The 26,470-nt window shown below is 54.3% G+C and overlaps 1 protein-coding gene and 1 long non-coding RNA gene across 2 annotated transcripts; one reads left to right on the plus strand and one right to left on the minus strand.

Moving 5' to 3' along the window:
* Positions 1–863: 863 nt before the first annotated feature.
* Positions 864–9,845, minus strand: TINAGL1 (tubulointerstitial nephritis antigen like 1). The gene is made up of 11 exons (XM_045782339.2): positions 9,536–9,845; positions 8,540–8,603; positions 4,862–4,954; positions 4,586–4,700; positions 3,360–3,483; positions 3,125–3,275; positions 2,807–2,996; positions 2,652–2,697; positions 2,300–2,423; positions 1,496–1,541; positions 864–1,406 (listed from the first exon to the last, which is right to left on the minus strand). Exons 1-11 carry the CDS (start codon positions 9,843–9,845, stop codon positions 1,266–1,268), a joined length of 1,404 nt encoding a protein of 467 aa, XP_045638295.2. The 3' UTR covers positions 864–1,265.
* On the plus strand, positions 4,658–19,353 carry LOC123782258 (uncharacterized). The gene is made up of 6 exons (XR_006776946.2): positions 4,658–4,753; positions 6,462–7,121; positions 8,769–9,222; positions 9,352–10,620; positions 18,444–18,611; positions 19,101–19,353. It is a non-coding gene; the product is annotated as an uncharacterized LOC123782258 (long non-coding RNA).
* The last annotated feature ends 7,117 nt before the right edge of the window (positions 19,354–26,470 follow it).

Raw genomic sequence — 26,470 nt, forward strand, 5'->3', positions numbered from 1 at the left:
CAGGGCCAGATGAGTCCAGGGAGGAGGTGCCGAGGCCATGCTGGGGAGGGGAGGGGCGGGGCGGGTGGTTTGGGAAAGCATGGGTCCCTTGCACAACACCTGGCACATCAGCAGTCCCCTGGGCTACTATCCGAATGAAGGAATCCTGGAGTTGGCTTTGAAAGAGCAGTGGGACAAGGGGTGGGTGGGATGGAAGGGCATCTGGACTGGGGAAGAGCATGTGCAAACTCCTGTCCGTCTGCAAGTGCGCTGGACATTCGGGTAGCAGTGAAGACTCTGGAGTTGTCTGCACACTGGGCAAAGAGCTCTGGCCAGGAGGCTGGAGCGGTGGGTCCTGATGGCCTTGAAAGGTAGGCTGAGGACTAGGCTTACTTTGCTGGCACTGGGAGCCTGGGGAGGTGGGGTAGGCAGAGGGCTCAGAGAGGCCGGCCCAGTACAGCCCAGGCACCTGTGGGGGTGTGGAGGCGGGCTTCGCCTGGGTGGCTTGGAGAGGCTGATCTGCAGAGACAGAAGCTCCAGCCACTATGGGGCTGTGCCCCCCTTGCCTGCTGGGCACCGGCGCCAGTTCTGCTGATGGGTGGGTACGGCTTCCCCCCACCAGGCAGTGCTGACTCAGCGTCTGAAAGGCGGTTCCCACGGGCCCATGTCTCTCTAGGGGCCAAAGGACATGCCATCCATGCCCCACCTCCAAGTGGGTCAGCGCCCAGGGTCACTGGCAATTAGGGCTGAATGGAGGCTAAGATTTCTAGTCTACCAACCCGTGCCAACCAGCAAGGCCTCCGGCGGTCCTTTCTGCTGTCTAGCCATATGCCACACCATCTCTGGCCTGGCTTTCCACTCCCCAAAGTTCCAAGGTACCACAGTTATCAATACTCTTTTTATTTTTAAAAACAGCGAAAAGAAAAATAAATATCTTTGGAGAATAAAAGTACAAGGGTGGGGTGGGATAGGGTGGTGGGGCTGGAGACTTGGGGGTGTCCTGGCTTCAGTGGTCTTGAGCGGGGGTGCCGGGGCCTGGGATCTGCAGGCCCGCTCCTCCCGGGCCAGGCCCTGCCCAGTCCCCGCTGGGAGGTCTGGGGGCTCCGCCAGCCTTGCCTGCCTGCGGCTCCCAGGCCGGGCGCGCTGCGTCAGCGGAACCCGCGCAGGGATTAGACCCCAGGCGCCCGCCTGCGCCCGCCTGCGCCCGGAGCTGCGTCGGGAGGGGCGGGGCGGTGTCGCCGCCCCAGGGGTTCTTCCGCCGGCTGGCCCGGCGCGGTGCCAGGGCCTCAGCGGTGCCCCATGTCCTCCATGCCCACGCGGCCCCAGACACCCAGCACGAAGCTCTCGATGTCGCACTCGTTGGCGCCGCGCAAGATGCGAAAGTGGCCCCTCTCGCCCCAGGCTGGGCCCCACGAGTTGGCCGCCGTCTGGGAATGAGGAGGGGCGGTGAGGGGGGCCCTGGGATGGGGGGAGGGGAGGAGGCAGCAGCCGCAGGGCACCCCGCGCAGGGACTCACCCAGTATTTGAGCGTCCTTCCATCGGGCAGCGTCTCCTCACCCCACCTGGTGGGGGGCAGAGCCACGGAGGGAGAAGGGAGCTGATTCCACCTGCTTTCAGAGGCTGGAACCCCAGGGGCCTTCCGCTTCCAGACCACTGTCTCCCTCCCTCAGCCTCCACCTCTGGAAGTCTATGTTCTAGCACCCTTGTCGGGGGAGGGCACCAAAGGGGTAACCGAAGGGGGTGAGCAAAAAGGGGGAGAACTTGGGCCTCCCTGCAGGGCTCTGCATCCTGGGGACCAGTTCTCTGGGACCTCACACATCTGCCTTCCCTCCCTCCTTGCTTGGGGAGCCAGGGAGGGGCGGGTGCCAGGAGCCACAAGGAAGAGACTCCCAGAACAGGGGTACTTTGGAGGCCCCAAGCTCCCACATTTGATGGTTGGACAACTGGAATCACTGACTGGAACATCTCTGGGTATAGCCGGCGGGGAACTGAGGACTGGGGGCGGGGGGAGTCTGTGAGGCAGGTAGACTTGGGGTAGGTGCTGAGATGGAGAGAGGCTGAGCCACCCTTGGGATCCGTGTCTGTCTTTCAAGGGAGTTATTTTATCCCAGTGTGAAAGGAAGGAACAGCGCCTAGAAAACCTTAAAAGGCCCCCACCTCTCTGTGCGACCCTGGACGAGAACCTCCTCTTTTTTTGTCTTGGTTTCCTCCTCCTCGACAGGGGGCTTTGCAGCCCGGTGGCAGGGATTCAAGGGCGGCTCAGAGCCCCTGGCGAAAGGCCTGCTGCCCCATCCCCTCCGCCGCCCCCCAAGCCCCTCACCCTGTGATCTTGACCGAGTGCGTCCCATGCCGGCGGTGCCGCTCTGGCCTGCCGAGGCTCACTGGTGTGTGACTGTAGACACCGCCCTGGTACAGGAAGAAGTCCTCGTGGACCTCCATGAGAGCTGTGGGCCAAGGTCAGAGTAGGGCCGGCTCAGCCCGTCAGCACAGGTCCGGAGCTGCGCGCCCAGACCCATACCAGGACTGTAAGTGCCCCCCACAGGTGCCCCTGACTCCCAGCCCCAGCGGGTCTGCTGCTCGGTGCTACACAGACCACTCGTGCTGCTGTGCTGTGCCCAGTCTCCAGCAGACACAAGCTTCTGGAACCAGGAGGCAGGACGAGGGGCATTTACCTTGGACAGGGCCATTCTCCATCAGCTCCTTCATGATCTCCTTCTCCTGGAGGGTTGGGAGTGGGGAGGAGCATAGCCATCAGGGCTGAGGCTCTAGCCTCTGGCCAGCCTCCCGGCTCCCCTGCCTCTGCCCCCTCGACCAAGCACGAACTTACACTGGAGCCGAGGCGGTAGGCAGGAGTGACCTGGTAGATGTCATTGGCATGGGCGTGGCTACTGGGGCACCGGGCAGTGGCCTGGCGCTTGCCCCGACCCATGGCCCGGCTGTGCATCATACAGCGAGGTGCCGGGCCAGCCTCGTCCTGCTCACGGCCCACGAACGGGTAGCAGTGGTCAGACACGACCCTGGAGGAGAGGCAGCAGGGAGCAAGGGCGGTGAGCCTGAGAAGCATGGCCCGGGCCCTTCCTGCGGATTGCCTTCCTGAGGCCCCGGCCTCACGTCCCTTTCCCTGCCCACACCCTCCGCAGCTCACCCTCGACGTCGCAGGAACCACCAGGCCCCGTCGAGACGCCCCCCGCGGCAGCCCCGCTGGTTGTGGGTGTCACAAGACAGCAGGTTCTGGGGCGACAGGACAGGTGTCATATGGCCCAGAGAATGGATTGAGACGCGATCGGACGCCACGGCTGGTGGGGGAGGCAGAAGGGCCGTCAGGGGGCTCAGGCCTGGCCGTCGTTTCGCGCTGCGCCAGCCTCCGCCCTTGGACATACCTGCTGTGGAGAAGGCCCAGGAGCCTGCACAGTTGCCCTGGTCCAGAGGCTCATGGATCAGGTCGGGCCACTTCTCAGAGGCCTCGAAGGCTGTGGGCAGCACCTCCCCGGGGCGCAGCACTGTCTGCAAAGCAAGAGTCAGTCCGTCTGCCTCCTGCCTCTGCCCTGGCCGACCCTTCAGGGGCCCGTGGCTTTGAAGGGCCCCCGAGAGTCCAGGGCCTTCTGCGGTTTGTTCTTGAGTATTCCTGCTGCTGAGGGATTCTGGCAATCTCCACACTGACTTGCGTGGAAGACCCAAGCACCATTTAGTGCCTCCCCTGTGTCAGGTGGGGGTGACTAGTCCCATTGTACGGATGAGGCCAGCAAGGAAGGGGCGAGGCCAGGGTCACCCACTTTCCATTCTTAACCCTTGCCTTGTCCTTCCTCTGCACCTTCTGATCTGACACTTCCTTCTTCCTACCAGGACCTTGGGCTTCAGGCCCTAAAGGGCAGGGGAGGGAAGAAGGAGTAAGGTCCTGTGACCGGGCAGGCGGCCAAGGCAAATAGCAGGAGGCAGAAAATAGCAGAGGCCCAGGGGAGTGAGGGCAGGGGCAGGGTCTGGTCACCCTAGCCTTGAGCTCAAGTCCCTCTGCAGGGGGAGGGTGGCTCTGGCCCACGACTACCTCCTCCCTGCCCACCACTGAGGGACAGACCCTGCAGCCTGTGGCCCAGCCCTGACCTGCTGGAGTTCCCCTTCCTCACCCTGCGACTGTTTCAGGTCTGGTTTCCGTTTCTCCCCGTAGAGGGTCCCACTGGTAGGAAGGGAGAAGCCCCCTCCTCCCTCGGTGTTCCACGGAGTCAGTACTGGTTTCCGAGAATTCTGGCTCTCTAGCCAGAGCACTATCTGTCCTTCCCTTCCCAAAAATACCAAGGTGACCTCCTGGCCCCTTGGGGCCTGACCCAGCTGTACTGGAAGGAATAGCATTTTTCCCAGGCTGGAGAGGCCACCAAGGGGCTTGTGCGGGGACCACAAAACCCAGAATCTGAGCATCGAGCCTTCCTGCTAGCACATCCAGTTACGGGCAGGAACCTAAGGCCCAGAGAAGGTGAGTGAGTTGTCCGGGAACACACAGTCTGTTGGAGGGGGTTAGGCCCAGGCCCTTGGAGGAGCAGGAAGGAGCGTGCCAGGGTTCCTGGGGTCCCAAGCAATGGGGAGACGGCAGGATTGTGGGCAAGGATGGACTTACGTGAATCTCGTTCATATTGCTGACAGAGGAAGAAGGGCGGAAGGTACCCAGGCGGTAGCGAATGCCTTCATCCAGGGTCATGCCCCAGAAGGCACTGTGGTTCCCAGCCCGCCATCTGAAAGAGAAGGGATGCAAGTCACAGACCGGCCACGGCTGGGGGTCCCGGAGGTAGGTGCCTGTGGGTGGGAGATGTGCATACTGGCTTCGCATCCATGTGCATGAGATCTGGGTGAGAGTGTGACTGTGCCCAGTGGGGTCATTTCCAGGGCCTCTCACCCGTAGTTGCCCTGGTTGATGGCGTTGATCATGTCTTGGTCCACCAGGCATGGCTCCTGGTCACACTCCCACCGCCCTTGCTCCTGGCAGGTGCTAGAAGAGCAGGAGGGAAGGAAGAGGTGAGGGGGGCTGGGCATCCTCTGAAGGGCAGGAGCCTCAGAAGTCACCATGCGCCTGAGATCCTGTGCCAGCGGTTATGGGAGAAGCCCTAGGTGATCCCGTTCAACCTGGTGGCTTTCAATGTCAACTTCAAGTTCACAGTTCTCAAGTTTGTATCTGCTGCCCAGATCTCTCCAGATCCAGGAATCTTGCTGCTACACAGTATCACCACTGGGGTGTCTAACAGCACATCCCAGACTGAATTTCTGATCCCCCACTCCCACGCCTGCTCTCCCTATGGTCTGTGGAAAATGTCCATCCTTCCTGAACCTCAGGCCAAGAGCCTGGGAGTCACCCTTGATTCCTTCCCTCACGTGCTGATCGGCTTCATGGGCAAATCCTGTTGGCTTTGCCTTAAAAACACATTCAGAATCCAAACCACGTCTCATTCCTCCTGCAGCCATCATGGGCCAGTCACCTTTTCCCTGGATTCTGCTGCGGCTTCCCCACTGTTCTCCCCGCTTCTGCCCTGCACCCCCACTTCAGTATATTTTTTAACACAGCTGCCGGATGACCCTGTTCAACCCAAGTCATATCATGTCATCCCCCTGCCCAAACCCTCTCTTGGCTTCTCACCCCAGGCTAAGAGCCAGAGTCCCTGCCGTGCTAACAAGATTGTCCCTGCATGATCTGTCCTCCTGTCCCCTCTGTGACCCCCTCCTCCAAGTCCTGGCTCCTGAGGCTCCAGCCAGGCTGCTCCCCTGACTGTTCACAACAGCTATACTCCTGCCCCAGGGCCTTTGAGCTGCTCTTCTTCCCACATTCCCAAGGTTCACCCTCACTTCCTCCAAGTCTTTATTCAGAAGTCACCTGCTCGGGGAGGCCTGCCCTGGCCGCCTTCCTCTCCTGCTTTCCTGCTTCATTTTCTCTTTAGCGTGTCGTTGCTACCCGACACACTGTATAGTTCGCTATTCGCGCTCTTGATACCTGCTTCCTCATAGACACTAAGGGCCCGGTGGGCAGGGTTTGTTTGGTATCTTCGGTGCCTAGAAAACTAAACCCAACACATCGTAGGCACCCCACGAAATATTTCTTGGGTAAATGAGTGACCGAGGCAGTGTCGTGAAGTGACTAAGAGCCCGGCTCCTGAAATTCAAGTCCTGGGCTCTGACCCTCGCTGATGAGTCATGTGACCCTGAGGACGTGAATCATCCCTCCCCCCCCCCCCCACTTCCAGGATTTAGGCTTTACAAAAGCCTGTAAAGCCGTTAGCACGGGGCCTGGCCCACCTTGGGTGCTCGAGAATCATTATCTGCGACTAGTGTTTCCATTCCGGGAACCCCCAGCCTCCCGGTGTCTTGAGTTTCAGACTCCTATCCACCCGGCCTCCTCACATCTCCTCCTGGGGTATCTCAAGCTTGAAATGGCCCAGACTGCCTTTCCCCAGGGCTGCTCCTCCCCTAACATCCGCAACTCAGGACACGCCTCCTTGTCCACCCAGGGGTTCAAACCAGAACTCGAGGTCTGTGGTGTACCCCCAGTTGCCACGCCCGCTGCCAGCAGATCCTGGGAAGGCACATCATGAAAGGTTCTGTATTCACCTGCCTCTCACCCCTCCACTGCCACCCCCCTCCTCCAGTCCCTTCTCACCTGTCACCTGGACCATTGCAACGGCTTCCTACCCAGGCTCCCTGCCCCTCTCTGCGATCCACGGCATACCCCGCGGTCCATCCCCAGAGATCTCTCCACGCCGTCTGTCAGGCTGTGTGCCTCTAAGTGGCTCCAGCACCGCTCATGAGACCCATGGACGTGGCCTGCACCTCCTTGGGGCTTCTGTCCCCACATCACAGCTCCAGCTGCGGTGAGATCTGTCCCACCTCCCAGCCTTCCCACGAGCTGGTCCCCCCTGTTCCCTCCTTGTCTGGCCGCCTCCCGGGTATCAGCATAACCATCTCCCTTCCTGGGGGGCCTTCCCTTGCCCCCACTCCACCCTAAACCAGGATCCCCCATTATTTCCTTCCCCCGTCACACCCGTCACAGGTGGGAAGATGTTTATTTGTGTGGGGCCTCCTTCATCGTTAGGACCAGAAGCTTCACTGCAAGGACAAGGACCCTCTGCCCCATCTGTGTCCACCTGGCCCAGCACAGTGCCTGGCACATAGTAGGTCTTTCATCAGTAGGTGTCGATGAGCAGGGAATTCTGCAAATTCTACGGTGCTTTTACAAGCTCATAACTCTGCTATTACAAGATGCGAAGCTCCCTGCTTCCCCTGTTGCCTTTTAAGGAGCCTCAAGGGGAACAAACCCAGTATGGCTGGGCTCTTCAGTCCCCGGAGTGGGCGGGGGCACTTTTGGGGAGGGCTGGCGGAGGCTGCGTGGGAGGGGAGGCTCTCCTCACGTTCCCCTTCCCTCTCTGACTCTCGAAGCATTCCTCGAGGTCTCACACAGCCTGGAAGGCCCACAGACATTGCCCCGCACCCTCCCTCGCTCAGGTGTCAAGCACAGGGAACCGAGCCACCCAGTGCAGGCCAGTGGGCTGGTCACTCCTTTCCTGCCACCTCCCCCTTTGCCCCCAGGGCTGCCCAAGCAGGTCTAGACTGGGCTGGTGGCAGCAGATCCCAGCATTCCAGAGGGGCCCAGGGCAGCCAGGCCCCAGGGATAGGAGTGGGAAAGAGGTTAACCCATCCATGCCCAGAGGCATCCTACCAGGAGCAGGAGGGTCATGCAGGCGTGCTTGAGCTTTCTGAACACACATGCGTGATGAACACACACTCACACCATACACACACACACTCTCTCTCTCAGCCAGATGCACGCCGAATCTCATGAGTCCCCGCTCTCACTGTGACCCAGCACCCCTCACGGTGAGGCAATGGAAACAGCTTATGTGTAATGCATTCCAAAAAGTTTCCTCCTCCCTGGGGCCTCTCAGTCCCAGGCAAAGAGGGCATGGGGTGGAGTGGGTGCAGGGCCGCCTCCTCAAAGCCACAGGGTCCCCATTATTTTGATCAGGCGTTCAAGGCTTCCTTACCCAACCCCTCTTGGCTTCCCAACTCAGGACTCAGACTAGAGTAGGGGGCACTCCTGACCTGTCATCCTCCCACCCTCCCTCCCTCGTCATCCTCCCTCCCTTGCGGAATGGTGGGGAGGGGGGCCACATTCCAGGGAAGGCCCCCCGCTACAGATTGGCTGGCCTCCAGCTCAGCCATCCCTGACCCTCATCCCGTCCAGGGCAGCGGATGCTGCAGTCAGAGGTTTCCTTCCTGGCGCCCCCTTCTCCGGATTCTCCCGTGACACCGAGAAAGTTTGGGAGGGGCAGTAGCCCAGCCCAAGCCAGGAGGAACAGGGAACCGCTCCCAGCTCAGGGGCCACACCTGGAGCCAGGCATCCGTGGCTGACCGCTCCTGGGGAATGCCGTTAGAATGTTGTTTTCTAAGCTGACATGGTCAGGGTAAAAATCCCCGTGTTACAGACGAGGACACAGAAGCTCAGCAAGTAAGTGACAGGGACAGAACTGGAACCATGTCTGTAGGCCATGGGGTCCACAAGGCAAGGCCCCTCCAAGCCCCAAACACTCACCAACGGTTACAGTTGTCCCAGTAGGTTCCCAAGACTGGATAGATGCGAGTCCCATGCGTACATCCTGGGGGGAGGGAAGAGAAGAGAAGTGGAACCAAGACCAGAGAAGACAAGAGGGCCAGGTCCTCAGAAGTCAGGTGTCCCGAATCCTCCCAAACACACACACACACACACACACACACATGGCCCAGCCCTCACTGAAACTAAACTCAAACTATAACTTCTTAAGTCCTCTCCGGCAGGGTCGGTCACATACCAACTGCTACCTGGGAAGTTCTTCAGTGACCCCAACTTGGATCCCTCTTGCTTCACTTGGACGCCAGCCACAACATTCCCTGGATCCTTTGCCATTTAAATGACTTGAAACTTGGAGATGGGGAGTGGAAGGGGCATGGGGAAGCCGAGGCCCAGAGAAGGCAAGTGACTTCCGTAAGATAACACAGCACTTTGGGATGACAACCCAGGCCCGCAGGCCTGCAGAACTGGGGGAAGGGATTCAAATGATTCCTCTGTCGGACAGGGACAAGGGCAGGGGAAAGATGGTGACACCGGCTGAAAGCAGGAACAGATTCGCCCCACCTCCCAGGCGTGACCAGCCACCTCCCGTAAGAGAATCCTGAGCAAAGGCAGAGGAATGGCTAAGATGAGCCTGACCAACCCCTGAGGGCTTTATCAGCCTGCGGGTGAGTCAGCGGGCGGGGCCAGCACCTTCCCTGTCTGGCATTGAGACAGGACTGGGAGAAAGGGCAGGAGGCTGCCTTTCTCCTGGGCCAGCTGGGAATCCCACTGACCGAGGATCTTCTCTTTTTCAGTCTTGCTGGAGAGATGCAAGTTAGACCAGAGCGGGACTTCCCAGAGGTGCAGACAGTGGGGCGGGGTCTCTCCCAGATTCTACAAAGCCTCCCTTGGAAATGTCAATGCATCAGCCTTGCTTCTGAGCCCTGCTGAGTCTGGGGCTGACTAAGCGACCCACCCTCCTGGCCGTCTGGTGCCCACCTTGGATGGGGGGAAAGGGGGGTGGCACGCCGAGGCAGAAGTCCCAGAAGTCAGGGCAGCAGTCGGAGATGGTGCGGTTGCAGAAGAGGTCGCAGTAACAGGTAGCGCCCAGGTAGGGCAGGGCGCAGTCGTCAGCGCGGCCGCGGCAGCACAGGTCCTGCTCCTGGCAGTACCGGCCGCCCGCATCCCGGATGCCCCGCAGGTGCAGGCCTGGCGCTAGCTCGCGGCGCCCACGACCCCGCCGGGCACCCAGGGCCGACTCGCCAGCCAGCAGCAGCAACAGCAGCAGCTCCAGTGGACATCGCCACATGGTGCCTCCTGGGCCCAGGGAGCGCAGATGTCAGGGGTCAGAGGTGGTGGGCAGCTGAGACTCCCCGGCACCCTGGGGACTGATCTCCCAGCTTCCTGCGGCTCTGAGTCCAAGGGGGTTCAGCGAGGGTTCGGCAGGGTCGGAGACCCTGATTCCTGTGTCCCCAGGCAGGAAGGGGATTGAGCCAGAAACGGAGCTCCTCTCTGACCTGCCTGGGGACCTTCAAGGACAGGAGGTGGGGATTGTGGTGATTTTGGTGCCCCTGGCTCCACACCCGTAGCTTGGACGGAGTTCTTCTCTCCTATCTGGGTCCCTCTTACCCTTTTGCAACCTCCAGTCCCGACACGGGTCCCCCTGGCTCGTGTTCCTCTGTGTCCCTCTTCCCCCCTCCACTCTCCCTCTCTGCCAGCCCTCCCTGCTCCCTCCGCCTGCCTCCTCCTCTCTGTTCCTTCCTTTGGCATACACCCCTTCCCCTCTGCTCAGGGGAGCGTCCCTACCTGGTGACAGGCTGTGCCCACACTGCCCCACGCGCCTCCGCCTCCCGGCTCCAGCGACCACGGGACGCTCAAAAAGTCAAGCGAGGAGTGCGGGGCGGGACCGCCTTTTGTACCGCCCCGCCCGCAGCGCCGCCCTGGGCCGGCCGGGCTGCAGGAGGAGGGGCCCCGCTGGCTCACACCTGGAGGAGCCCTGTCACTCTGGAACTGGGACCTGTGACAGCGGTTCCCTTAGGGGGCGGAACTCCAACTGAAGCTGAAAGGATTGTGGTCTGACGCCGGTAAGGACTTCCCAGTGGGCTTCACCGCTTGGCTGAGGGCTCCAGGGGAGAAGGGAAGGTTGGGGGCGGAGGAACTCCGAGTTTTGAGTTTTGGAGCTAAGTTTGGGAAACGATGGGGAGGGTGTGGGCAGCAAAAATCTCTAAGAACCTCTCCAACCCCTCAGTAATAAAAACAGTCATACCCCCCCAACCCTCCATCATAGTACCCCCCAGGCTTGGGGCCGTCCCAAGCCGCCTCCATTCCCAGGAATGACTGGAATCTGGAAGATGGTTGAGGACCCTGCCGGCTCATCCTTCGAGGGGGTGGGGTGGGTGTGGGGTGGGGGCCACCTCCCTGCCCCGTAACTCCTTGGGTCTGCCCTGCTCAGGCTGCCCGGGCACCTTGCCAAGCACTGCCCCCTCTACCAACCCTGAGGGCGTCCTGCTTGGCACCTGTCCCCCTCCAGGGCCCAAGGGCAAGAGCTCTGGCAGCTGGTGCCCCCCACAGAGCCCCCCTTCCTGCCTGGGGCATAAACCCTTCCTTTGCCCGGGCTGGCCTGGGCCCCAAACAATGGGGCTTCTGTCCCGCCAGGCCCGCCATCACCTTTCACCTCTCTGTTGCGCAATCCCCTCTTCCAGCAGGTTGGGTCCCTGGCTCTGGGACTCTAAGGGCAGGGAGGATGAAAGATGACACCTGGACAGACTCCCCCATCCCCAGACCCGCGCCTCACAGTCTGCCCACGGAGGGGGAACATCAGGCATGGGGATTCCCTTTGCCCTCTCTCTGACCACTCCACACCCCTCCCCCAGCCCAGGGATATCCTCAGCTGGCCAGTTCCTGGGGGTGGGGAGAGGACCAGGACAACGGGCATCTGTAACTGGGTTACCCCCTGCCAGGGCGCACTGGGCAGGGAGTCACCCTGCTGTAGGGCACGGGGTGGTGGTGGGGGAAAGCAATGTCCCAGGGCCCCCTGCACTAGCAGGGACACGCCAGGAGCGGGCCCATCTTCTCCCTGCAGGGACCTGGGAGGACCAAGCCTAGTGGGAACCCGAGGCTCAGAACAGACTTGCCCGTTGGCGGCCAGAATGCAGGCTCCCTACCTGCCATTACTTGGCTCCTATCCCTCTAGCCATCCTTAGTCACCCACTACAGGTCTCGACACGCTCCTAGTTGGGAAGTCCCTGGTTGTGTCTAGCCTCCATTCGTCCGACTGCAAGGCGGGCCCCTCGGTATTGTTAATGGCACATCCTCGGGGTGGGAGATGGAGGCTGCCTTCAGAAGGGCTCATACTCACAGCACCCACTTCCGTGGGCCAGTTTCAGTTGGGTTCTGGGGCTGGGGGCTGGGCTGTGGCCCTGGACAGCTGGCTCGTCCTTTGCCCCCAATCGCTCCCTGTGGGCCTCCCATGTGAATCTTTGGTGTGTGTGTGTGTGTGTGTGTGTGTGTGTATCTGAATCGTTGTGCTTGTGCGGTGTTTCTGCTTGAGCGTGTCTGTCTGCGTCCACTTGTCTCTCTGTTATGTGTGTGCTGTCTGTGTGTTTGGATGTTGCCTGCGTGTCGGTCATGCGTCTGGTTATTTGTTGGCAGTGTGTTCTTTGCCAGTATTTGTGTGCTTGTTGGCTTGTGTGTCCGTGGGTATAGCTGTGTGACTGTCATTGTCTGTGCCCGCCTATCTGCTAGGTGCCTGTCTCGCTGTCTGTGTATCTGTGTAGGTGTCTGTGTCTGTTTGGGGGCTTGGGCTCTCTGCCCGTTCTTGCCTGTCTGTGCCCAGGAGGCAGGAACCCAGAGCCAGGGAAGATTGCAGAGCCAAGAGCATGGCTGGGGGGGGGGGGCGGGTGTCCCTTGTCATCACTCATTTTGACCTTCAGCCCACCCCAGTGGAATCTCATGACTTATTGGGTTCCTTGGCCAAAGAGGAGAGAAAAAGGGCAGGGCTGGGTGGGTGCTATAGCCTCACTTTCCTTTTCCATGCCCCCCCCTTCCTGGTGCCTCATTCTCGGTCTCATTCTGCTGCCAGGGCCTGGGGGCAGAATGCCAGGTGAAGAGTCACAGCAAGACCCTCTGAGCCCTTCTGCCTCCTGGGAGGCAGGTGGCCTGGGCTTGGTGGCAACTCTGTCTTCCGTAACTTGTGACCCTGGGTAGATACTGTCTCTCTCTGGGCCTTGGTTTCCCATCGGTACCCAGATGACTGTTAGAGGCCTTTTCACGCTCTTCTCTTTCTACAAAGGGAGGTGCAAGCAAAAAGGGATAGTGACGTGCCTAAGGTCACACAGCAGAGCAGAGGCCCAGGCCTCCTCTCCTCTCCCCAGTCCAGTGCTACCCCCACCCCCCACTACACAGCTGCTCCGGGTGCTCAGAATGGGCCATTCTCCTCTGCAGGCTGAGCAGGGCCTTCTGGGAAGACAAAGGCCCATTGTGCTCTGCTGAACCCAGGTCTGCGGCCAAGGGCCCACCACTTGGGGCCTGGGGCTCGATGCTTGGGTCCCAGAGGACACTCCGGCTAAGGCTGGGGGTCCTCTGTGGCCCGCTGTGGTCCGCCGGGACATGTCCAGAGCTGAGAGTGGTGATGCCCGGCGATCCAAGCGAGGCCTCGTGCTGTGCGTGTGGGCCATGTCATGACATGTTGGCCTTCCCGGGGCCCCTTGGACTGTGTGACGGAAAGCCCCGCCCTCGGGGCTGTGTGACAGGCTGTGCTGCCGTAGCAGGCTGCAGGTTTCGCAGAGAAGATTCCGGGCCACGTGGAAGTGCGTGGTACCGTGCCGTGGCATGACGTCCCGTCGGATTTTCTCCTTCACTCAATGACTATTTCTTGGTCATTTACTATGTGCTGGTCATTTACTCTGTGGCCGGGGTTGAGAGCTCAGGGTGGAGCCGAACAGACACAGGTCCTTCTGCGGCGAAGTCTTCGCTCTAACCAGAACACGGACACGTAAACGAGCAAACGAACGTTTCCATAAGTCATTCCACAGAGTGACGCACTCTCTACACGCGTACACGGTGTAGGACCCTGGAGTCACGTGGTGGCCAGCGGGGTCTAGGGGAGGAGACGACATGTGAGCTGAGACCTGAAGGACAGGAAGGAGCCTTGGGTGGGGGGGTGTCCCAGGAAGGCGAGGAGCGCGAGCGAGAGCGCTGAGGGCTGGCGCAGGTGGGTCTGCTCCAAGGAAGCCCGGCGTGGCCGCAGGGCAGTGACGGAGCAGGACAGAGGGGCGAGATGAGCCTGGGAGGGCCCCCAGGCTGGAGTGAGGAGCTTGAATTGACTTCTGATCACCGGAGAGATGTCACTGGGGACTGAAATAATGTGACACACACCAGCAAACCCCACTCGCGCCCCTCCGGCGAGAACAGTGGACCTCGTGCCAGAAATGGATCCTGGGACACCAGGCAGGAGGCAACGGTGGGACCAGGCGAGAGGCGCTGGGGCCTGAACGAGGCTGGTGGCCGTGGAGACAAGAGAAGTGGACCTATCTGAGACCCAGTCTGTCGGGGGTGGGGGGTGGGGGGTGTTGACAGGACTTACTGAGGGAGCAGATGGGGGGTGGGAGACGGGAGAAACCGAGCAGGACTTCTGGGTTTCTAGCCCGGTGGGTTGACGATGGCCACAAATGCTCTGCTCCTATATTGAGAGTTGGAGACTGTTCCCCTCCCCCGAGTCTGGGCAGCCTCAGGGACATTTGGACCTCTAGGCTACTGTGTGACTTATACTGGTTTCCAGCTCCCACTGGAACAGAGGGAAGGGACTGAGCCTGGGTAGGCTCCCGTATTAGAAGCTAGGCAGAGAGGGAGGAATGGTACAGTAGACTGAGCAGGTGGCCAGGGAGAGAGGAGGGAAGCCAGGTAGCAGAGGTCAGGCAGCCAATAGGAGAGAGTGTTTCAAGACGGAGGGAGAGTTGACCTGTGTGCAATGTGACCCAAAGGCCGAATGAGCTGAGCACAGAGAAACATCCACTGGATTTGCAACAGGGACATCGGGCGACCTTGCTGAGAGCAGACTTAGTGGAAGAGAGAGGCTGGAAGCTGGAGTGGAAGGGGTGGAACAGCAAATGGGAGCCAGTGAACTGGAGAACACAATCATAGGCAACGTTTCAGAACGTGTTAGTGCCAAGGCAAGCGGAAAGCTGGAGTGTTGGCTGGAAGGGAATACGAGGGTCACGGGAGCGTTTCCTCCAACTATGGAGGCTACAAAACCGAGTCTGCGCTAATGGTCCTGACCGCTAGGAGGGGAGGGCCAGGTGATACAGAGGAAAAGGATTACCCTGGAGCAAAGTCCCTGATAAAATAAGGGGGGGGGAGGGGGCAGAGCTCAGAAGATAGAGCTGGCTTTGAGAGGAGCGGGGAGGCCAAAGAGAAGGGGAAATGGGTTTGTAGATTTCGGCAGACGAAGACCAGGGAGGCTCCTCCGATGGTTTCCATTTTTCCAGTGGAGTGGAAGCAAGTCACTGCCAATGTGAGACAGGCGCAGAGGACGGGGTGGAAGACCAAGGGTTAGGTTTGAAATCATTATCACAACCAAGGCCACTGGAGAAACAGAGTAGGAGAGCCAGCCGTGCGGAGTGACCATTTAGAGTCACTGCCCGTGAACTTGTGACGACCTTGGCCCGCCAGTCTGTTCTCTGTCATACGTGGCAGGTGCCAAGCATTAGCCTTTCCCCCAGGTGACCCAATTATCTCAATTTACAGATGAGAAAGTCAAGACTCAGAAAGACTTTCTGGCTCCCCCACACAGCTGTTGGGGGCCGAACAGGACCTCAAGCCCAAGCCCAAGCCCTGAACACCTGGACACACGCTTCTGCCGAGGCCAAATTTGTGCAAGGGCTAAGTTGACTCTCATACCTGGTAGTGTTTGTGGTTTTCGGTGGTCAGTGCGAGTGGGAAAATGCCGAGCAGAGAAACACAGCTTTCCCTTTTGTGTAATATTTCTGCATCACTGGTGTTGGGGCCAGTTGGGTACAAAAGGCCCCCGGGTGCTGCTTCCTTGCAAAGTCTATGTGCTGAGTAATGACACCACTGAGCCGTCTTCACCCCCGGAGTACTGGGATATTCGGGGTTAACAGCTCCCCCTCATCTCTTAATTATCTGCCCTCCTTCAATTCAGCATCACTTTCAGTAAAGAAGGCTCCCCGGGGATAGGAAGCTTGGTGAGACCACCAGCGAACATCTCAGAAGGCTGGTCCAAGCTTTGAATGCCTGTTTACAGAAACACGTTACTTGATGTTTCCGCTGATCTTCTCACCCGGGAATGTGAATAAGAGGGTCTTGAAAAGTTCAAGAGGCTCTCCCACGGCTGCCAGCACATTTTACACTTGGCCTTTCCATCCTGAGCAGAAAGTGATAAAACCCCAACAGATGGGTGAATTCCAATCCAGTGGGAAGAGTCACTTTTAAGAGCTGCGTCCCTAAGGGGAAATACTGTTATGTGACCCTAGTGGTCGTGATGGGTTGAATGAGGCCCCGAGAAAGATATGTCCATGTCCTAATCCCTGGGACCGATGAATGTTACTTTATTTGGAAAAAAAGTCCTTGCAGATGCAATTATCTTGAAATGAGATCATCCTTGATATCGGGGTGGGCCCTAAATCCACTGGCCAGTGTCCCTACGAGAGATAGATGGGGGGCAACACTGAAGAGGAGGGAGGCCTTGTGACCACAGATGCAGAGATCGGAGTGATGTGACCAAGGCACACCTGGGGCCACCGGAAGCTGGAGGAGGCCGGAAGCAGCTTCTCCCCGACAGCCTCCAGAGGGGGAATATACCTGCTGCACCCCCAGCACCGTGAGAAGATACGTTTCCCTTGTTATCAAGGCTGTGGCAGTTTGTTGCTGTAGCCCTGGAAAACGAATACAGCGGTCTTCCATTTCAAGGCTCTACGGGGTCTGAGATCTGTGTGTCCACTGGAATGTGCCAGATCCAGGGCTGGATGCAGATCGAGCCAGGACAAAGCAGCTTATGTTGGCCAAAACAGAGCAGACTGGCTCAGCTCAAATCCACTCCTCTTGAAGTGGTTCAAACGCTCATCTGTGCGCTGGAGCCCGACGCGAGGTTCAGAGCGCAGACCAGGAGCCGGAAGGAAGAGGTTCAAATCCTGCTTCTGCCTCTCCGTAACCAGGGAACCTGGGGCCAGTGTCTTAAGCTCTCTGTGCCTCAGTTTCTCCATGTGTAAAACGAGGACACCGTCTCTACCTGTGGGGCAGGTGTGAGGATTATATGACTTAATATATGAAAAACCCTTGGAATCATCAGGGCAAGGTCAGGGTCTGCTATTATTAAACGAACCCAAATCCAAACGGCCGTACAGGAGTTCAGAATAGCTGAGTAGACGCAAATGTGCTTAAACTGACATAAAGTGAGTCGAACCCGTTGAAAGTAGGTGATGCTGGTGTAAACCTGCTCGGACGTCTTGGGTGGACCTGTACTAGCACCAGATTACATCGGTCACACGGGGCTAGAACAGGTCTGCACCCCGCACAGGGGGTCTCTGCTGTCTGTGTGCATCAGCTCGGACAGGAGCACACGGCCTCGCGCAACTCCCAGGAGCAAGTGACTACGGGCAGAGGGCCGTGGGAGTGAGTCCACACCTGAGATGGACCGCGACAGGCTCTCCAGTCAGCAACACAGTCAACATCTCCTAAAAGGAACACCTTTCTTACATCAGGTCAAGGCTCGACAATCAGGACCCTATCTCACACTGATTAGACAGGAGACGGAGATCTTGCTCCAGGATCCTGAGGAATCTCCTGGAATCCAGGGACAAGAAGGGCAGCGGAAGCCCCTGGGGATCTGGAAGGTTGCCAGAACCCAGGAGCCCCGTGTGTCTGGTGCAGGGAGGGCAAGCCACGTCCTCAAGCCCGGTAGCTCAGCGAGCAGCAGGATGAGACGAGGGAGACCCTTGGGAGTTCGGAGTTTCAGCCGACACACCAAAGTCAGGGGTCATGCCAGTGCTCACGCAGGTGCCCCAACTCATGGGAAGTCCCTCGCCCCCCACTGGCTTTCCCCCACCCCCAGGGATGCTCTCTCCAGGGGGAACCAATAATACAAGCTTGTTACCCGTGCCTCCTGCAGGTGGGGGAAGATGCAGGGCGTGGGGGTGGGGGGACACCCAGGCGGGGCTCAGGGCCAGCAGGGGACCTGGGGTCTCTGAACTCAAGGCTGGGTGGGCAGCAGCCCTTCAGTGACACCAACCAGAAGCAGAGAAGACGGGGGAGGCCCCGGGAGAGTGTCCCTCGTGTCGCCACATGGTTGTCTGGACACAAATGTGCTCGGGCAGAGAGAGGCGTGCGGGTCAAGGGCCTGGGTGGGTGGGAGTCGGGGGCCTTCAGGACCTGGCTCTGCCTCTGACATGCCCTGTGACCTTGAACAAGCTGCCAATCCATCTGGGCCTCACGACCCCATTTCTGAAATGAGAGGGAGAGGGAGCCCGCCGTGGTCACTGAGCGCTCTCCGTGCCTACAAAAGAGAGAGCTCTTCCAGTGCATTCCTCTCGTCTGCAGCTGCAGAAACGAGATCTCTTGCTCCAGGATCCTGAGGCATCTCATAGCGAAGGGAAGGAATCCGGCCACAGTCACTCAGCACGCGGGCGGGAAGTGAAGGGCGCTGCCATTTCTTGTCCATCCAGTGCACGCTTGATAAATCACCTCCTTCCTCCGTCCCAGCCAGCGCGACGCCCTGAGGACCTGCCACCGGCTGGCTGCCTTCTAAGGGCGGGTCACTGGACGGGAATGATCTCACCGAACCGCCCACCAACGCTCTGAGCGATCAGCCCCATTTCACAGATGCGAAAACTGAGTTCCAGAGAGATGACTTGCTCAGACACAGCTATTTGAATTCTTGTCTCTAATTCTCCAGAGGCACAAGGGAGAATGAGGAGGAAATACCAGAGGTCAAGGGTTCCACGGAGGACATGCCCCTGAATCAGCCCATAGGGGCAAGACGAGGGAGCAGGCTGAGGCCGGAAAGAAGCTCTGAATAGAAAGTGCCCCACTGATTCATTTCAGATTTTTTAAAAAGATGTAGGTATGTATTTATTTATTTATTATTTTAGAGAGGGGGGAGGGGCAGAAGGAGAGGGAAAGAAAATCTCAAGCAGACTCCCCACTGAGTGCAGAGCCCGACACGGGGCTCCATCTCATGACCCTGTGATTATGACCTGAGCCGAAACCAAGAATCGGACACTTGGCGCCCAGGCGCCCCCCACATTGATTCATTTGAAAACAATTTTTGATTTTTTTCATTCATTAATACATCTTCAAGGTTCAAAAATATAGTGAAAAAGCATGGAGTAAAGTCTCACCCTCACCCCTGAGCCTCCTCTGCCCTATTCTGACTCCTCGCTCCCACTCTCCATAGGTCCCCACTTTTTATTAGCACCTCAAGAAACCCTTTTAGAGTTTCCTTCTTCATGTCGAAAAATGAGCATATGTTCATAACACCGTTTTTACATAAAAGACAACAAACTCCATGCACTGTGCTGTACTTTTTTTTTTTTTTTTTTTTACTTGTCAGGCATCTTGGAGAATTCTATCAGCAAACAGAGCCTCTTCGTTCTTTTGTAACACGGTCCATGACGCTGCTGAAGAGACAGAAATGATTCATTTCACCGATTCTTACTGATGGACGTTTGAGCTGTTTCTAGGGTTTGGGTGTTTTATTTGTTGGTTTGCTTTGGTTTCGGTGTAACAACAATGTTGCGATAATCCCGTAGCTACTGTCTCATATGCACCCATGTATAGGTGCAGAATAAATTTCCTGAAATGGATTGCTGGCTTGTGGATGCTGTATTCGTTTTCTTTTCTTTTTTTTTTTTTAAAGATTTTATTTATTTATTCGACAGAGATAGAGACAGCCAGCTAGAGAGAGAACACAAGCAGGGGGAGTGGGAGAGGAAGAAGCAGGCTCATAGCAGAGGAGCCTGATGTGGGGCTCGATCCCACAACACCAGGACCACGCCCTGAGCCGAAGGCAGACGCTTAACCGCTGCGCCACCCAGACGCCCCTGTATTCATTTTCTATGGCTGCTTAGCTCACAGGGCATAGTGGCTGTATTAGCTCACAGTCTGCTGGTCAGAAGGCCAGCCCCGGGTGGTGTGTGCTCTGCTCAGGTCAAATCAAGGGGTTGGCAAGGCTTAGTTCTCGTCCTCTGGAGGCTCTGGGGGAAACGTGTTTCCAAGCTCATTGCTGTCATTTGCAGAGTTTGGTTCCTGGTGGTCATAGAACTGAGATCTCTGGGTTTCTGGGCGGCCATCAGCTGGTGGTCTCCCTCGGCTCCTCGATGACATCTGTATTCTTTGCCATGTGGCTTCCTCCAAATGGCACGATGAATTCTTCTCAGGCTTCAAATCTCTGACTTCTCCTTCTGAGACCACCCAGGGAAAATTCTGCCTTTAAAGGGCTTCCCTGATCTGGTCCAGCCCACTCAATGTAATCTCTACCTTAAAATCAACTGACAGAGGACCTTACTTACATCTGCAAAAATCTCTTTGCCATATAATGAAACATAATTCTTGAGTTCACATTTTCTCATATTCACAGATTCCGCCCATGTTGCAAGAGATCACACAAAGGTGAAAGCCATGAGAGTCGCCTTAGAATTCTGCCTAACACAGATGTATTTGTAATTTTTATAGATATTGCCATTTTGTCCCCACAGGGGTTGTGCTGAGAGAACGCCCCTCCCCCAGGGATGATGAGCTTGCCTTCTTTTCCCGCATCACCTAAAGGACGCTATTCAACTTTTGGCTTTCCGCCAATTTGATGGGTGAAAAGTGGAACCTACGTGTATTTTAAATTTGTGGTTACCTTATGAATAAGGCTGAGGATTTCTTCAAAAGCCTCAAAGCCATTGAGAGTTCTTTTTCAGTTGAGCTTCTGGTTTTGAGTCCTAGAAAGGGCTTTCTAACTGTAAAGTCAATCAAAAACCCTCCCATGTTTTCTTCTGATGTTTTTACGGTTTCATGTTTTGATCCACTGGTTCTTGGAACCGGCAGCTTCTCTCATCATTTCCTCAGCAGCGAGTACAAAGCTGGACCCCAAAGGGCTTGCGGATTGGGGTAGAGGAAGAAGCTGCCATGGTGGAACTCTCTAAATGCTGGGCTCCGTGAGCTCTGCCAGAGATCCCAGCCAGCAGAGCTTCCGCTTCCCTTCCTCCAGCACTCATTGTGTCCTAGGGTTGGCCCAGGGGACCCAGAGGTAAGGGGGTCCCTGCCCCGCCTGAAGATCTTCCGGTCTGGGGAGTGAGACAAGCACATGGCCAGAAGAGTCCAGATACAGAATGAAGCTAAGGGCACAAGGGAGGGGGAGGGGGATCTGGTGAGGGTATTTGGGAAGCTTCAGGGAAGAGTTGGCCTCTGACCCGAGCCTTAAGGAGGGGAAATGTAATGGTGATGATGGGGGGGAGGGGCCCAGCAGGAGCAAAGACAGGGAGATGGGAAAATCAGCCTGAAGTGTAGGCTGGAGAGAAGGATTTAGTGAACCATGAGGTCCTCGAGGGTAAAGGCAGGGTATGACTTATCTCCATGCATCAGCCAGAGTTTGATAAATGAAATGAAACAGAAGGGACACGGGTCTTTGAATCCCAGGCTTAATCATTTTTCCTTTACAGTGAGAAGCAAAGACCTCGAAGAAGCCCTTGGCTCTGCCCTCATTCAGCTCAGATCCTGGTCACTCTCTGCACACCACTGCCCCCTAGCGGCAGATCTGGGAGTTCTCCATGACTCTCCTCAGGGGCCAGGTGGAGGCGGAGGGAATCTGGGAACTGAAGGTGGGGAGGAAGCTGAGTGGCATCTCAGAGCTTTGAAAAACCATGAAATCCTAGTCTGAGAACGTCTGAGTCCAACAGGCCCTCAGGGGCCATGTGGCCTGACTTCTTCATTATGTATGGAGAAACCAAGTCTCAATAAGGATGCTGCCAGGGAGTAGAAAGCACCAGCCTCGGTTAAGATTCAAAAAGCCCAGCAAGGGGTGCCTGGGTGGCACAGCGGTTAAGCATCTGCCTTCGGCTCAGGGTGTGATCCCGGCGTTATGGGATCGAGCCCCACATCAGGCTCCTCCACTAGGAGTCTGCTTCTTCCTCTCCCACTCCCCCTGCTTGTGTTCCCTCTCTCGCTGGCTGTCTCTCTCTGTCTAATAAATAAATAAATCTTAAAAAAAAAAAAGCCCAGCAAATCCCAAGCAGGATAAATGAAAAAAAAAAAACAAAACAAACACCTAGAAAGGCTCTATATTGTATGATTCCAATTCTAGAACATTCTGCAAAGGCAGAACCATAAAGACAGTGAACCGATCAGTGGTGGCCAGGGGGTTGGGGGGAGGGAGGACGTTTAGGTGGAGCACAGGGAATTTTTAGGGCAGTGAAATTATTTTGTATGATACTATAATGTTGTATTCATGTCATTCTACATTTGTCAAAACCCACAGAACGGATAATACAGAGTGAACCCGAAGGTAAACTATGGACTTTTGTCGATAATGATGTGTCTGGGTTGATTCATTGTTACAAATGCACTAGACCCCAGGGGGATGTTGGTGGTGGAGGAGGCTGTGTGTGGTGGCAGAAGGAAGGGACATGTGGGAATTCTCTGTATCTTTCACTGAATTTTGCTATGAGCCTAAAACTGCCCCCCAAAATCTATTAATTCAAAAACATTTTTACACCTAACATATTATGGTGAAACAGCAGAATGCCAAAGATACAGATAGACTCTAAAAAGCTGCCAGGAAAAAAAAAATAGATAGCTTATCTTCAAAGGACCACGGTAGACTGAGAGCTGACTTCTCATGATCAACAGTGGAAGAGAGAAGACAGCAGAAGGATCGTCTTCAATATATTAAAAGAAAACAGCAGCCAGCCCAGGATTCCATACCCAGGGAAAAATCATTTATGAATGAAGCTGAAATCAAGACATTTTCAGACAAAGAGAAACTGAGAAATTATGCCACCAGCAGGCTTTAGGTAGAAAGATAAAGCCCAGAGAGAAGATAAAAAATTCAAGAAAGAATGAAGAGTAATGAAATGGCAAATATGTAGGCAGATCTAAATGAACTGTATAAAAACAATGCTAATGTCTTGCGGTGTTTAAAGCAGAAAACATTATAGAATTAAAATCCATGAGGGGCGTCTGGGTGGCTCAGTGGGTTAAGCGTCTGCCTTTGACTCAGGTCGTGATCCCGGGGTCCTGGGATTGAGCCCCACCCCCATCAGGTTCCCTGCCCAGCAGGAGTCTGCCTCATTCTCTCCATCTGTCCACCCCCCCCACCCTGCTCATGCGCACACGTGCACTCTCTCTCAAATAAATAAAATCTTAAAAAAAAAAGAAATAAAATACATGACAAAAATGATAACTAAGTCAAGAGGTGAGTAAATGTAATTAAAATTTTTTAAGGTTTTTGTATTGTCTTGGAGTAAATGTGTTGATTAACTCTAGACTTGAATAGGCAAAGTGTGCAGCTTATAACCTCTAAGATAACCAGCAAAACAATAAAAACAATTACCTCACAAATTAGGTAAGGGTAGCAGAAGTCTCTTCTGGGTGAGGTCTACTATGAAATACACATATTTACTGATATCATACAAAGTGGATTTAAGACAAGAACTGTCAGGAGTAGAGAGGACACCTGTATAATGATAAATGTATCAAGTCATCAGGAACATACGCCAATTTATATACACCTACAAATCAATAAGAAAAATACAATCTAATCAAGTGATGGTTAAAAATATTGAAACAGGCACTTTACAAAAGAGGAAAACCAAATGACCAATAAACATATGAAAAAGTGCTCAACCTCACTAGTAATCAGAGAAATACAAATTAAGACCACAATAAGATGTCACTACACATTCATCATATTGGGATAACTTCCAGTTTGAACAATGTCATGTACTGGAGATTATACTAGACATATGCACAGGCAAGAAAACATGACTGGTAATAAAGAGAAAAAATAGACAATAGTGTCAGAACCGTAGTGATCCACAAATTGCGGTTAGTAGACAAGAGCTTTAAAAATATCTTTGATAATATGTTAAAGAACATAAAGGAAAGTGACAAAGTGGATAAAAAATAGAGATTGTCAACAAAGAAGTGGAAGGTATTTTTAAAAATAATCAAATATTCTAAAACTGAGAAATACACCTGAAATTAAGAACTTATTGGATATGCTTAACAGAAGACAGAGTACAGCAAGACAAAAGATGGTATTAGCAAACTTGAAGACAGTTCAACAGAAAACACCCATGCTGAAACACAGCGGGGAGAAAGGGCAAGAACAGAATGTAAGAGATATGCATAGTCCGAAGGTCTAACATTTGTGTAACTGGAATCTTAGAAGGGGAGAAAAGAGAACTGGGACAGAAGCAATATATGAAGTGATGTAACTTACAATTTTCCAAAAATGTTGGAAGATATCAATCCGCAAATTCAAGAAACCTAGTGAAAGCCGAGCAGGATAAAGACAAAGAAAACCACACCTAGACATATCATTGTCAACAGCTGAAAACGGAGGCAGAAAGAAAATCTTAAAAGCTAGGTAGAAGAAGACACAACAATAAGATTGAGGTACACATTTCAACAGAAACTATGAATCCAGAAGAAAATGTCATGACATTTTTAAAGTTCAGGAGGAAAAAAAAAACCAACCCTGCTAATCTACAATTCTATTCCAGGGGTAGGGAGAAATCTTTTAAGAATTAAGATGAAATTGGGGCACCTGGGTGGCACAGCGGTTAAGCGTCTGCCTTCGGCTCAGGGCATGATCCCGGCGTTATGGGATTGAGCCCCACATCAGGCTCCTCCGCTATGAGCCTGCTTCTTCCTCTCCCACTCCCCCTGCTTGTGTTCCCTCTCTCGCTGGCTGTCTCTATCTCTGTCGAATAAATAAATAAAATCTTAAAAAAAACAAAACAAAACACAAACTTAAAAAAAAAGAATTAAGATGAAATGAAGACATTTTTATACACAGAAAAGCCTGGGAAAATACATTGCTGGCAGACCTGTACTACAAGAAATATTAAAGGAAATTCTTCAGACTGATCTCAGATGGAACCACAGATCTTTAGGAGTAATAAAGGGCATTGGGAAAAAAATAGGTGGGTAGGGGCGCCTGGGTGGCTCAGTCATTAAGCGTCTGCCTTCGGCTCAGGGTGTGATCCCGGCGTTCTGGGATCGAGCCCCGCATCAGGCTCCTCCACTGGGAGCCTGCTTCTTCCTCTCCCACTCCCCCTGCTTGTGTTCCCTCCCTCGCTGGCTGTCTCTCTCCCTGTCAAATAAATAAATCTTTTTTTAAAAATAGGTGGGTAAATCTAAAATAATTGGTTATAAAACAATAATAGAAATGTCCTATTGGGTTAACAACATACGTAGAATGAATACACAATAATAGCACACCGGGTAGAGGCTATAAATAGCGTTGAACTTGATGTGTCACATGCACAGAGATCCCTAGGCTTCAACTCCCAGAGATCCTGATTCAGGTGCCTGAACGAGGCTCCCCAAACCGCCACATTTAAAGAAACTCCCAGATGTTTTTATATAGCCATCCCCCCTGGATGCATTTTAAGAAACACTGTGAAGGTGCTGGGGAGCCAGGGAAGGATTTTACAGAGAAATGACAGGACTTTTTCACTCTAGAAAGATCCTTCTGAGGACCGTGGAGGGTGAGTTAGAGGAGCCCGGGGACTGACTCATAAAGGCAGAGAGATGACTCAGGCCTGGCCATCGGGGCAGTGGCCTTGGGATGGGGTGGGGCGCAGAGACGAGAGATGTTCAAACTTCGCAAAGCCTTTCCAAATGCCCAACACATATGAATCTTTGGGATTTCAGTATGAGATACCAGAATCCCAGGAAAACTTCAGAAGTTCCTTATATCATACATTATGTCATATTTTTCCTAACACTTTTTGTGTTTTGAAAAATAATGATTGACCATAATAATAATTGGTGAACATTTTTCTGTAAGAGGGCTATACCAAACATTTCAGAGGTTTGCTATTTAAAAACTACATTTTTGAGGTGCCTGGGTGGCTCAGTCGTTAAGTGTCTGCTTTCGGCTTGGGGCGTGATCCCGGAGTCCTGGGATCGAGCCCCATATCGGGCTCCTCTGCTGGGAGCCTGCTTCTTCCTCTCCCACTCCCCCTGCTTGTGTTCCCTCTCTCGCTGGATCTCTCTCTCTCTCTGTCAAATAAATAAATAAATAAATAAATAAATAAATAAAGTCTTTAAAAAAAACACTACATTTTTAAACTACATTTTAATATGTGTTTATTATTATAATGAGCCAAAATGAGAAGATACTATATTTTAATAACATGTAAAAATGATCTCTACCTTATATAGACATTTGACCACAAAACACATTAAAAAGGGGAATGTTAGCTCAAAGCAATGTCGAATAATAATTATTTTTTAAATGGAATGATAAATCATGAATGTTTACTCTTTAAAAGTGCCTCTTAAAATGAAAATTTAAACACATCAAGTATTAGTTGCCCTTGAGCTTTGTTTTTATGATAAATATTTCAGAAGTAGAGACACGTATCTCATTTTGCATTGATGCTGGTTGAATTCAGTGTGTGTCCAAACACAGATTCAAGTTGGGTATTAGGGTACACATCGCTTCCTACAACTTTCCTTTCTTTCAATGGTGGAATATTTTGCTTGACAAAGAACTATAGCCTATAGCAAATAATCAAACCCTGGAGAGCGCCAGCTAACACGATTGGGTTAGTGTTTAAGTAACATGTTGAAACTGCCACTTTAGGGACTTCTTTTGCTTCCAAAAGTGTATTATTTTTTGGAACACCACTCATAGGATCTGCAGAAGGCATGCTCGTAACTGTGTCTACAAACTTGTAAATATTCATTTTATTTATTTGTTTT

The sequence above is a fragment of the Ursus americanus genome, chromosome 33, assembly GCF_024610735.1.
Source record: "Ursus americanus isolate L20-20 chromosome 33, mUrsAme1.1.p, whole genome shotgun sequence".
Taxonomy (NCBI): Eukaryota; Metazoa; Chordata; class Mammalia; order Carnivora; family Ursidae; genus Ursus; species Ursus americanus.

Excerpts from the sequence above, each read along its gene's own strand:
- TINAGL1 (XM_045782339.2), bottom strand. The coding sequence starts at position 9,845 with ATGTGGCGATGTCCACTGGAGCTGCTGCTGTTGCTGCTGCTGGCTGGC. Across the intron at positions 4,701-4,861 it reads ATCAACCAGGGCAACTACGG|ATGGCGGGCTGGGAACCACA; the intron begins GTGAGAGGCCCT and ends CTTCTCTTTCAG. Across the intron at positions 2,997-3,124 it reads TGGTTCCTGCGACGTCGAGG|GGTCGTGTCTGACCACTGCT; the intron begins GTGAGCTGCGGA and ends CCTCTCCTCCAG.